The 11,964-nt window shown below is 56.4% G+C and overlaps 1 protein-coding gene across 4 annotated transcripts in view; it reads left to right on the top strand.

Moving 5' to 3' along the window:
- Positions 1-11,964, top strand: part of NECTIN1 (nectin cell adhesion molecule 1) — a 68,492-nt gene that overhangs the window by 51,081 nt on the left and 5,447 nt on the right. For 3 of the 4 annotated variants that reach the window (XM_069540907.1, XM_060017791.1, XM_069540906.1), the window contains 4 exons: positions 295-645; positions 1,178-1,480; positions 1,906-2,023; positions 3,468-3,619. In XM_069540907.1, the coding sequence (XP_069397008.1) occupies positions 330-645; positions 1,178-1,480; positions 1,906-2,023; positions 3,468-3,619 (889 nt within the window). In that variant the 5' untranslated portion in view covers positions 295-329. Of the gene's footprint in view, positions 1-294; positions 646-1,177; positions 1,481-1,905; positions 2,024-3,467; positions 3,620-4,161; positions 4,732-11,964 lie in introns of those variants that run through there. The other variant, XM_069540908.1, reaches the window with a different exon arrangement.

The raw sequence follows: 11,964 nt of genomic DNA on the forward strand, positions 1-11,964 counted from the left end.
TTTTGTGTAAAAAAACCAGATGGTTACCTGGATATATAGAGAAGAATGTAAAAGAGAACACTTCCTATCAGATGATCAGTGATATGTCTGAGTGGTGGGATCACGGGTTGTTGCCATTTTCTTCTCAGTATATTTTAGTATTGCCCACAACAGTGTTTCTATAACAAGCAATTATTATTTTAGAGTCAGAATTTTTTAAATAATGACTACTGGAAAATAGAAGACCAGCGCACGGGGAGTTGGGGCGGGGGCTGTGGCTGTCCCTGACCCCCCTCTGCCATCTCCCTCGACCAGGCGCCCACACCCAGGTGGTCCAGGTGAACGACTCCATGTACGGTTTCATCGGCACGGACGTGGTGCTGCACTGCAGCTTCGCCAACCCGCTGCCCGGCGTGAAGATCACCCAGGTCACGTGGCAGAAGGCCACCAATGGCTCCAAGCAGAACGTGGCCATCTACAACCCGGCCATGGGCGTCTCGGTGCTGGCCCCCTACCGCGAGCGCGTGGAGTTCCTACGGCCCTCCTTCACAGACGGTACCATTCGCCTTTCCCGCCTGGAGCTGGAGGACGAGGGCGTCTACATCTGCGAGTTTGCCACCTTCCCTGCCGGCAATCGAGAGAGCCAGCTCAACCTCACTGTGATGGGTAAGCTGACCGGACCACTCCTCCCTGCTTGGGTGGGGCCTGTGGCCTGGGGGCTTGGCCATCTTCAGTGGCCCCAGATGTGCTCCTTGGGTCGGCATGTGCTCTGGGCTTAGCACTTCTGGCCTCTTCTAACCAGGCTGTCTCAGTTCACTGGGGATGGGGGCTGGGCCTTCGCTGTGGACAGAGCTGAGGATCAGTATTCAGGTTGGAGCCCCACCGTGGGGCACTTTCCAGGTGGCCAGGAAGCAGGCAGACGCCGTGGTAAGGGAGAGTGCCTCCTGAGCACAGCAGGACTCCAAGAAGACTTCCGCGTGACAAAAGGGGATACAAAGACTAGAGCAGGAAGGCTGCGGGTTAGACCCGAAGAGGTCCCTGTGAGAAGTGCTGGGAGGGGCTTCGGTGAAGCGTAGCTGAGAGGCATGGACGGCCAGGGTGACCTGAAGCAAGGCCTGGCAGGTACCTGCCCTCCTGGCCTGTGTGTCCTTGATAAGGCAACAGAGCCAGACTCATGGCTGTCTCTGGTTCCCCGCAGCCAAACCCACCAACTGGATAGAGGGCGCCCAGGCAGTGCTTCGAGCCAGGAAGGGGCAGGATGACAAGGTCCTGGTGGCCACCTGCACCTCGGCCAATGGGAAGCCTCCCAGTGTGGTGTCCTGGGAAACGCGGCTGAAGGGTGAGGCGGAGTACCAGGAGATCCGGAACCCCAATGGCACGGTGACCGTCATCAGCCGCTACCGCCTGGTGCCCAGCCGGGAGGCCCACCAGCAGTCCCTGGCCTGCATCGTCAACTACCACATGGACCGCTTCCGGGAAAGCCTCACCCTCAGCGTGCAGTGTGAGCGGGGCAGAGTGTCGGAGGGCTGGGTCTCCCGGGGTGGGGCAGGCGCCGTGGTCCCCTCCCACCACCCCCACCCTCGCCAGCCCTCCCTCCTTCGCTTCTCACCTCTCATCACTCTCCCCACCCCTCCTTCCCTCACCCCCTTATCCTTCCTCTTTTCCTTCCTCCTCCCTCTCTCTTTCTGGGGGTTCTTCGTCCTCCCCTCCTCTTCCCCCTTTGCCCACCCTCTCTTTCCCCCTTCCTCATTCCCCTGCTGTTTCTGCTCCGAGGGTCCGTGACCTCCACCCTCCCTGTCATTCTACCCCCTCCTCCTGCTGTTTCCATGTCACTTCCCCTTCCATCCCCTCCCCATCAGAGCCTCCCTCACCCAAGTTCTGCTCTCCTGACCTCACCCTTTTCAAACATCACCTCTTGTCCCACAGACGAGCCCGAGGTGACCATCGAGGGGTTTGATGGGAACTGGTACCTGCAGCGGATGGATGTGAAGCTCAAGTGCAAAGCTGATGCCAACCCCCCAGCCACCGAGTACCACTGGACCACGTAAGTGCTGCGGGGCTGGCTGGTCGCTTTGCCAGGAACCTTGCTGGTCACAGGGAGGCCCACCCACCCCACCTCCAGAAACCTTGGGCAGAGAGGAAATGAAGGTCTAGGCTCAGGTGCTCGGTGAGAAGGGGAGAGGGGCCATGAGAGACACGCACACACACGCACACATAAACCCCCTTGTTGGACAGCATCAGGGTCCGTGGGACAAACCATTCTGCCAGGGGGGCTTCCCTTGTGATCTGCCTTCCTTCTGCTCCCTAATAAAGAATGCTGTGGTGATTCAGTTTGAGTCACTCCCACCCCAGCCCCCACTATTTATTTTTATCGAGATGTCCCCAGGGAAGCTGGCTTTCTGGAGGATCCCAGATCTTTCTTTGTTCCTTTTCCTTCTCTCCAACACCCCCAGATTCTCAGGGAAGAGGCAGCAGTCAGCCCAGAATGCCTGTGTTCATAGAGTGCTCGTCCCAAGGCCCATCCTCCCATTCTTGGCTTCGTGGTCTTTGGGCCTGGACCTCAAAGGGTCTAGTCACACTCCCCCCAGAGCCAGCTCTGATGGCCTGAGCCAAGGTTCCTCCCAGAGAAGAGCTGGATGGGACACACAGAAAGCAGAAAGACAGGGGCGTGGGGAAGCTAGGAAGCAGGTTGACATGGGTGGCCAGAATACGGCTGCCCAGATCGTGTCTACGTTCTTTTTCTGGGGAGTAGAAGGCACTGACATACCTTAACTGTTTGCTACCATCCACTTCCTGGAACCAGAAGTAGTTCCGGAGGTGCGAGTGGGCAGGGCCCTGCTTGCCAAGTTCAGCTCCGGGTCCAACAGAATAATAGTTTTGTGGCATGAAGGATCGGGAGGAAGGAAAAGGTCTCCTGTGTTCAGGAACCTTCTAGGACTCTCCCCCTGTGAAAAAGACCTGTGACATGCCCAGCAAGAAAATGAGCTGGTGAGATGGAACATAATTCCTAAACGTGGGTCACATCTCGTTACCTGAGTAACTTGTTAAAATTCTAGGCCGTGACCCAAGTGGTGCAGCTTTAGTAGATTTGGGGTTAGGACCCCAGACTATTAACCAGCTACCCAGGAAACCAAGGACCAACTACCAGGAACCAGTGTGGTGGAAAGAGCACTGTGCCAAGAGTCCAGAGCTCTGGCTAGAGCTCCAACTGTCACTTTCTAGCTATGTTTCCTTGGCCTTGAACCTTGTTTCTCTTTTGTTAAGTGGAACCAGTATCTGCCTGTCCTGTCTGCCTGTCAGTGCTGCGATGAGCAAATGTGAAACACTGAATGATTGTTGTTTTTGATTGTTTTTACCCCTTCCGAGACAGATGCTGCCTATTAACTCAGCCAAAGGGCTGATTGTGTTGAAGTCCGGTGGGTGACACAGGGGCAGCTTCTCGGGGCTGGAGAGTCATAACCCTCTGCCTTGTCTCCCAATCCCTGCAGGCTGAATGGCTCCCTCCCCAAGGGTGTGGAGGCCCAGAACAGAACTCTCTTCTTCAGGGGACCTATCAACTACAGCCTGGCAGGAACCTACGTCTGTGAGGCCACCAACCCCATCGGCACCCGCTCGGGCCAGGTGGAGGTCAATATCACAGGTAGGAAGCTGCCCCCTTCCCTGCCACTCCCCGCCTCTCTGCGCCCGCCGCCTCCTCCACTGCCAGCATCTACCACCTATGGGCTGTGTCACTGTAGGAAATTTGCGTCTCCTCTCCCTGCTTCTCTGGTTCTCCCTTGAGCTCTAGCCACTGGTCTTGCTTTGCTTTTCTCTTTCCTCTCTGAAGGTTGTGTGTGAGATAGGGTGACCCCCCCGCCCCCGCCAGTCAGAGAGGGGCGGGAGGGAGGCTCCAGGAGTGAGGAAGGAAGTGCTGTTTACAGCAATGCTGTTTTGGGGGTGGGCGTGGTTAGAGCCTGCCCATGGGTCTGCACACCTGTGATGCTGCCTTGGTGGGGTGGGCTTGTGGGAGGAGCTCATCTCCTCCGAGCTTTGCTCCTGCAGTTCAGGAAACCTGCGTGGGCTGGAGGGCGAGGCTTACCTCAAGCAAAGATACAGAGGGAAAGCCAGGCTAGAGCCCAAAGCCATGGTGGTGTGTGTGCCCTGCAACTGAATTGCTATTTTCCCTGCATTTTTCTCTCTCAGGGCAGATGGGAGGGAGACAGCCTCCTGACCTCTTAGAGCAAAGGGAACACAGGGGCTGGGATGTTCTGGGGGAGACATCACATGGAACGTGAAAGGAGCATGGGCTTCCGTGTCAGACAGCTGGACAAGCCGTCATCTGTAAAACGGGCACAGTATGACATGCCTTGAAGGCTTGTCGTCAGAATTTATATAACGTAGGCCAAGCACCTAGCACAGACCAGTGTGTCAATAAATGGCTCGTGTTATTATCTTGTCTCTGTCATTATCATTATTAATGGAAAGATCAAAACAAGCCAACAGAGGGGTAAAGTACCATCACGACTTCGCAACCAGGGTGTCTTTAACCCTGTATCTGAGCCAGTTCCAGGGTGAGAAAGTGACAGAAAGACCCTCCTAGGACAGGAAGTGACATCATGCTGCTACTGAGCTGGACAGGAAGTGACCTCAGAGAGATGGTGAGCTAGGTTCAGGGATACTGGATGTTGGGCGGCGGTTCCTGGCTCCAGGCACAGAGCTTGGGCAAGTCCTGAGGATTCACTAGCTCTGAGCCTGTTTCTCAGAAGTGGGAGCCCTCACCTGTGGGTACATTCAAGGCACAGCTGCTGATAAAACAGCCCGAAGCTGTCCGAGGGCTGCACCCACCTGTCTTCGGGGCTGTTCTGTCACCTCTGTCACCAGGGTTGGAAGGAGATGGAGTCACTTGTCACTTGCTCTTTTCTTCAACTCCCTGCTCTGGGCTCTCGGACTAGCTAAGGTGGTAGAAATGTCAGAGGGGACACACAGTTTTCAAGGCGTGAGCCCGCTGTGTCCCCCTTTGCCTGGCAAAGCGATAGAGCTATTCTTTTCTACTTAACGCCCCCCCCCATAAAAAAAAGAAATGTCAGAGGTGGAGCCTGGGGAAAGCTGAGACAGCCCCTCCCCCACTCTAGGGTCTGGGCGTTCCCGTAAGTTGGCAAGGATGGTAAGGCCAGTGTCACACACTTCTCGCCCCCTGGAGAAAGTCTGAGCAAAGCTCCGTAAGAGCCTCCTAGGCGCCTGAGCTCTGGCCATGTGGCACATGAGGGTGAACAGTGTCATAAGGGAGCGTGACCACCTGGGGGGATGGGGGTCATGTGACGGACAGCACAGACTTGGCCTGAATGTGTTCACACACTGGCTCTTCCTGGCTGTGTGGCCTTCACCCCTCTGAGCCTCAGCTTCCTAGTCTGTAATACAGAGATCATCATACTTATCTCAGGCTTCTTTTGATCACACCAAGTCCGTATACCACGGCCTAGCACACAGCATGGACTTCCTGCATGGGAATACCTTCACCCAGCAGTGGAGCACCAACGCCACCACCGCATCCCCCTCCACCACTCAGGCTCTCTGGGGAAACTGCTGATTGGGAAATCAGGGGCGGAGGCCAAGAAACCCTGGAGCAATGACCTCCCATTGATCCCACCGCCCAGCATAAGCGGACCGGCCAGAGGCCCACGAAGCTTACGGGGCTAAGTGGTACTGCCCTACCCCAGAGGCAGGGCCGGGACAGGAAAGTCAGGGCCTCCCTTCTCCCAAAGCCCAGGAGAACGCAGGACCACCGTGAGCGCAGGACTGCTCAGCAGGCAGCCACAGCAGGTCCAGGAGCAGGGAGGAAGGAAAGGGAGCAACTTCCCAGGCCCAGGCTGGGAAAAGAGACGAAAGGAAGGTAGGGAAACCAGCGTGGAGGTGAGCCATCTCCTTGGGCATGTTTGCTCCAGTGGTGCCCTCAGTGGGATCTGTGGTCAGGCCTAGGTGGCCTTGCGGGGAAGGTGGGCCGGGGCCGTGCAGGGCTCCAGCTGGAAGAGGCATGCAGCGTGTCCTCGCGTGCTCGCCAGATACAGAGCGGGATGGGGGTGGTCACCAAAGCCACACACATGGGTGGTGAGAAGGGCCTTGCGTAAGGGGACTCTGTCGTTGACAGCCCAGTTAGGCAGGAGCCAGGGAAGTGTGATGCTCCCTGAATCATCGATGGGCCCAGGAGCTGTTTCACTGGCCGTCCCGAGGGAAGGTCTCTCGGCCCCCTCAGGAAGACTCAGCCGGCCGGCCTGAACCTTTTCAGAGCTGTTCGCTCTGTTCACTCTCGTACTCACGGGCAGCCGCCGACCCCATCAGCCTTCCTCCCACATCGGCTGGTCTCCGGGGGGCACAGCCGTGCCCTGTGCTCCAAGCCCCGCTGGTCTGGAGGGAATGCATGAACGAGATGGATAAGTGGAAATTTAATTTTTCATTCTGGGCGTCGTACAGGTAATAGCTTTGCCCTGGGCGCATCTGGTGAGGGAAATGAAGAGCAGAGCAGAGGAAGGCGTGCAGCAGGGTGCGTGCCAGACACACGTGTGCGCAGGGCACACCTGCACAGACACACTTTGTCACAGGCTTCTTGGGATCGCAGATCCCGGAGGAGGTGGCCTTTGAGTTGTTCCTCGAAGGATGAGTGGCGGGTGAGCCGCAGCGATGGAGGAAGTGTGTGGGAGGAGAGTGGCTGGGGCCGAGGGGGCGGGGACAGAGGGAGCAGAGCTTCCTCTCTGTTGGCCACGGGCGCCCTCCGAAAGCAGCAGCGTGGCAAGGAGGGTGGTCGAGACTGAGCGCCTGGGAGGCTGTGTGGATAGCACCTGGGGGACCAGTAAGGGGCTGTATGTACAAGGAGTGTTCTTCTAGAGGGAAACGACAGGTCCAGGCTGTGGCCGTGCAACTGACAGCAGAAGAGACAAACACACCGGAATTTGCGGATACACTTCACGGGGCCCGGGCCCGCAGAGAAGCCCATTTCCCAGGGGCGGTTTCATGGGGTTGGCCCCTAGTCACAAAACAAACCTGTGAGCTCCCCTCCGTCCTCCCTCTGGGGGCAACGCTGAGGACGGGGAGGGCTGTGAGGGTATGGCCTTGACCAGACGAAAGAGGCCAAAGAAGGCAGCATCTGCCCCTGGGACTGGGTTTGTCCAGAGAAGAGTGTCCAGGGCACTCCCAGGAGCCAGGCAGGAAGGCCACCGGGATGCAGGGTGTCCCCAGTTTCCATTTCCAGCGCTGAGCCGGCTCAGCCACCGGGGGTGAAGGCAACAGGGTCTGCGCTTTAGGCCGGGAGTCCTTCAGACCAAGGGCTGGTGGGGCTTGGAGGTCCATCTAGAAGGGAGGGCTGTGTGAGCCTGCGAGCGTGCGTGCCCGGGCGTGCGTGTGGGCGTGTGCCTCTGAGCGTGTCAACGTGCACAGGCGAGCAGGCGAGCGATGTCTGCGTGCTGAGTGTGCAGAAGGGGCCCGCAGCTGTGCTGTGAGCAAATGTGGCCGCCTCCGGGCCGCCCGTGGCAGCACTGAGGAGCCTGTGGGGAGGCAGCTGCGTCCACACCCCTGGGAGGATTCAGTTCCCCTCCACCGCGATGAGGCCCTGCCCACTGGTCTGCGCAGTGCACGGCTGCTGCAGCTGCAGGAGCAGGAGAAGGGCTTCCCAGAGCTTGACCTCAGGCCTTCCCCCCTCCCTGGGCCCGCAGCACTGCACACTGGGAGGTGTAGTTCTCACAGCTTCCCGGCCTAGGCTTCTGGTGCCAGAGCACTGCCTGCCTGCCTGCCTGCCTGCGGAAGCAGCAGGCGTTGGTTTGAGAAGCCCGAACATTCTCTTTGACCTCAAACCTCCTCTGGATCCTAGAACCAGACTAAACCCTAACCCTCGCTCCACCTCCCATCCATCCAAAGCCCCTGTACTAGCCCACCCACCTCAGTCAGGAGACCCCCGGCCCCAAAGGAATGCGGAGCCTCCACTGCCCCAGGGTCCCAGCCAGCCTGCCATCCCTGAGGGGAGGCTGCAAGCCTTCAGCAATGGGGCTGGGCTGCCCCCTTCGTAAGAGGAAGTGAGGGGAGCCGGCTGGTCCCCCACCAGGAAGCGCAGATGACCCCACGGCCCAGCTCTTCTCTCCCACCAGCTGCGGCTTTGAGGCTCTGCGACTGGCACAAAGACGGGAGCTACTGGCTGAATGTGACAGCTGGAGGGGTGGAAGGGGAGGGCGCTCCGTTCCACACCAGACAGCCACCTCTGCTTACAAATGAGTTAGGTCCCCACGTGCACTCCTTCTGCACCCTCACTTGGCATCTCCACACAAGTCTGCGTTGCTGGAAGGTCACCTTAACCGGTCTTCTGCCTCTAGGCAGGCTGGCCCTAAAGTAGGCAAAATAACCAGGGTTCCCTTTGGTCCCAAAAATCTCCAGGGAAGAGTAAACATACTTAGGACTCAGGTGGGGAAAAGGTAAACAGAAGGCCCTAGAGAGGAAAGAGACCCAGAGGCTCCCCTCTGAGCCATGGCCTTGCCTTTGTAGAATTCATTCACCAAATGTTCTTGAACTCCGGCCACGTGCCAGGCCGTCCAGGGGGCGGGGGCTACGTCAATGAGCCAAAGTCCCTGTCCCCGTGGAGCTTACGCTTTAGCAAAGGAGGACGGACAACAAAGAGCAGATAAAGTACGTTTGAAAAGTTATGTGGTCATTTTGAAGGTGATCAGGAAAAAAGAAAAGCAGGGTGAGGGGTTCACAGTGCTGGGGGCGGGAGTTGGTGAGCTGTGATTTTCGATAAGGTAGTCAGGGGAGGCCTTGGCGAGAAGGTGACCCCCGTGAGAAGTTGGAGCCAAGCCCCGAAGGCGTTGAGGCAGTGAGCATGGGACACCGGGGGGAGGAGCTTTCCAGGGTGCAGAGCCGCCAGTGCAAAGGCCCTGAGGAAGCTGGGAGTGGAGCGAGCTGGGACGAAAGCACGAGATGAAGGTAGAGGCACAGATCATGCAGAGCATTTTCAGCTCAGGTTTCACAGGATCTTTGTGGCTGCCGAGCTGAGAAGAGCCTGTACAGGGAAGGAGTGGAATTGGGGAAGCCAGTTAGGCAGCTACTGCAACCATCCAGGTGAGAGATGATAGTGGCTGGGATCAGAGTAGTAGTGATGGAGATGGTGAGAAGAGGTCAGGTTCGAGATTTACTTTGAATTCGAATTTACAGACTAGTTGGGACAGCAGCCACTCTCGTGAAACAGGCAATACAGTAAACTCTACCATACTGTGATTAGTGGGGCCCAAAAAATTCAGTCTAGTCAAGTGAAATGTAGGAGGGATTTACTTCTCCTTGGGTCTCTGTTGCTACTGAAGGCATAAAAGTAAATATAGTTGAACTAATATTGTACACAATGGGAACACACCGAATTGAGTCGGTCCCAAATTATCATGACACTGCCGCTTCCTCAACCCCTCTCCCTGTTCCTGCAGAAGAAAAGAACTTTAGCCGCTTGAAAACTGGCAGAAGGACCAGAGCCAATCATGGTAGATCCTAATTTGCATTTACTGTGGGTTGTTCTGTCAGGCCTTACTGTAATATGTCAGTGTATGATTAACGAAATGGAGTAAGCTATTGTTTATACCAGAATGAAAGCTGCAGACCACTGGTATGTAAACATTCTAAAGAGAAAGAGAAGTGTGAGCTGGAGAAGAGAAGGCTGCACAGAGAAGGGAACCGAAGCACTGAAATAGGCAGAAGGAGATGAGGAAGGGCATTCCTGGCAGGGGAAACAGCATGAGCAAAGGTCTGCAGTAAAGAATCTACTTGGGGGCTTCCCTGGTGGCGCAGTGGTTGAGAATCCGCCTGCCAATGCAGGGGACACGGGTTCGAGCCCTGGTCTGGGAAGATCCCACATGCCGCGGAGTAACTAGGCCCGTGAGCCACAACTACTGAGCCTGCGCATCTGGAGCCTGTGCTCCGCGACAAGAGAGGCCGCGATAGTGAGAGGAAGCCCTCGCACAGAAACGGAGACCCAACACAGCCCAAAATAAATAAATAAATTTAAAGGAAAAGAATCTACTTGGACAGCAAGAACGGTGAGTTGGCCAGACCCAAGATCAAGTTGCGTGATGGAAGCTTTGAAGACCAGACTGACGTGGTCCAACAGGCAATGGGGAAGTCATTGCTAGTCTTTTGAGAAAGGGAATGGTAGTGTCTACACAGTGAAAATTAACCTGGTGACTGTGGATGGAGTGACTAAAGGCGGGGCAGAGACCAAATGAAGGTGGGAGATTCACGGATCTGCTGTAAAAGTAAAACCTGGTGTCAAGTGAGAAGCGATTGAACAGGAAGAGCCAACAAGATTCGGGGGCAGATTTTGACCCAGGAGATGGAGAAGGAAGAGTCAAAGGTCAATAAGATTCTAAACTGGAAGAGCAGACAAATGATGGTGGAGCTGTGGTGCTGAATGGAGTGGGTTTGGAGGGAAGACGGTGAACCATGTTGGGAAGGATGGGCCTTGAGTGGGTGGAGAGAATTCCAAGTGAGGTTGTGCTAGATAGAAGAGTGTTCAAAGTGTGTCCCCAAATACTTCTCCTGTGAATGGTCTTTGAGTCAGGAGGCTGGGGTTTGTGTTCCAGTAGGCTGGGAAACTCTTTGTGTTCCTCTTACAGTCCACAGTGTGCATGAGAAGATGAAAGGGCTCCGATGCTCTGTCTCCACAGACATTTCCCGAAGCGTTTGACCCCAGTATTTTTGCCAGCCCTCTGAGCCAATGGCTTGAGGTTCCATGGCCACAGCTTGGGAACTGCTGTCCCAGAGGCCTTTGGAGATAAAGCCCCAGAGTTGGGGGAGAGCTAGCTACCCGAGATGGTTTGGAGAGCCAGCAGGATCAAGGGAACTCATGATACTGAGGCCAGGTCTGTCCCTAGGACAGAAAGCAGAGGGTAAGGTCCAAGGATGGAGCCCCCAGCCAGGCGGCTGGAGCAGAGAGAAGGCCCAGCAGTGCAGTCTGCAGACAGAAGGCTCCAAAAAGAAAGCTGAAGGTCAAGGACTCCTTGTATGTATTGGAAGGCAAAGGAAACATGTCAGAGAGGAAGGGCAGGTTCCTCCACCTGATGCCTTTCTTATTCCGCTGGCCTCTCCAAGTCCTAGTCATCCTTCAAGGCTTGGCCTAAGTCTTCTCTCCTCCAAGAAGCCTTTTCAAACTCCAGGCCGCAGGACTTTCCTGCACTGCACTCCTGAAGCCCTTATCGGCCAGCGCCCTTGATGTCCACATGCTGCTTTGCCTAAGAGTGTCATCTGGTTCCTCAGCTGGGCTGTGAGTTCCTTGTATCCTGTGACTAGCGAAATAGATGCTCGGTACATGTTTGCTGAGTGGATGGGTGGGTGGGTGGATGGAGCGATGATGAGGCAGGTGGCGAGAGGAGAGAGCACACAGGTACGGGGTAAGAACTGAAGAGGGAGCCGGCAGGTTGAACGTACAGAGGTGGCTACGTTCCCGCCAGCTGCCTCTTGGGCATTTCTTGTGGCAACATCTCCCACCTCGCGGGAAGCAAGTGTGCAGCCCTTTTCAGGGCGGTAAACAGATGGGACCTGGTGAACCAGGAGAAGACGCTTGAGGTTCAGGGAGACTGTTCTGGAAGTGGGCGGTGAGGACAAATATTCACTAAATATTTATTGGGCGGCCACTCGGTGACCTGCACTGAGGACACAGTGGTGACAGTGGGAAGCTGAGTCCTCAGTGGTCGTGCTTCTCTCTGCCAACTCCCGCCCGTGGAGAGGCCCGAGCAGGAGCCTCTGGGTGGTCCCAGCTCAGCCGTGTGACGCAGGCAAGTCGCCTCCCTTCTTCGGCCCCCGTGTTTAATTAGCCCTTCCAGCCCGAACTCGTGGAATGCCCTTCCTCTTCTCTTCTAGAATCCTTGCCCTGCTCCCGCTGCAGACAGCACCCCACAGGCTCACACACCAGACCGGCTCCACCTCTGGGAGGAGGGACTGGTCTCATAGGAGGAACAGGATTCCCACGGAGTGAGTGATGCTGAATCG

The sequence above is a fragment of the Delphinus delphis genome, chromosome 8 (assembly GCF_949987515.2).
Source record: "Delphinus delphis chromosome 8, mDelDel1.2, whole genome shotgun sequence".
Lineage (NCBI taxonomy): Eukaryota > Metazoa > Chordata > Mammalia > Artiodactyla > Delphinidae > Delphinus > Delphinus delphis.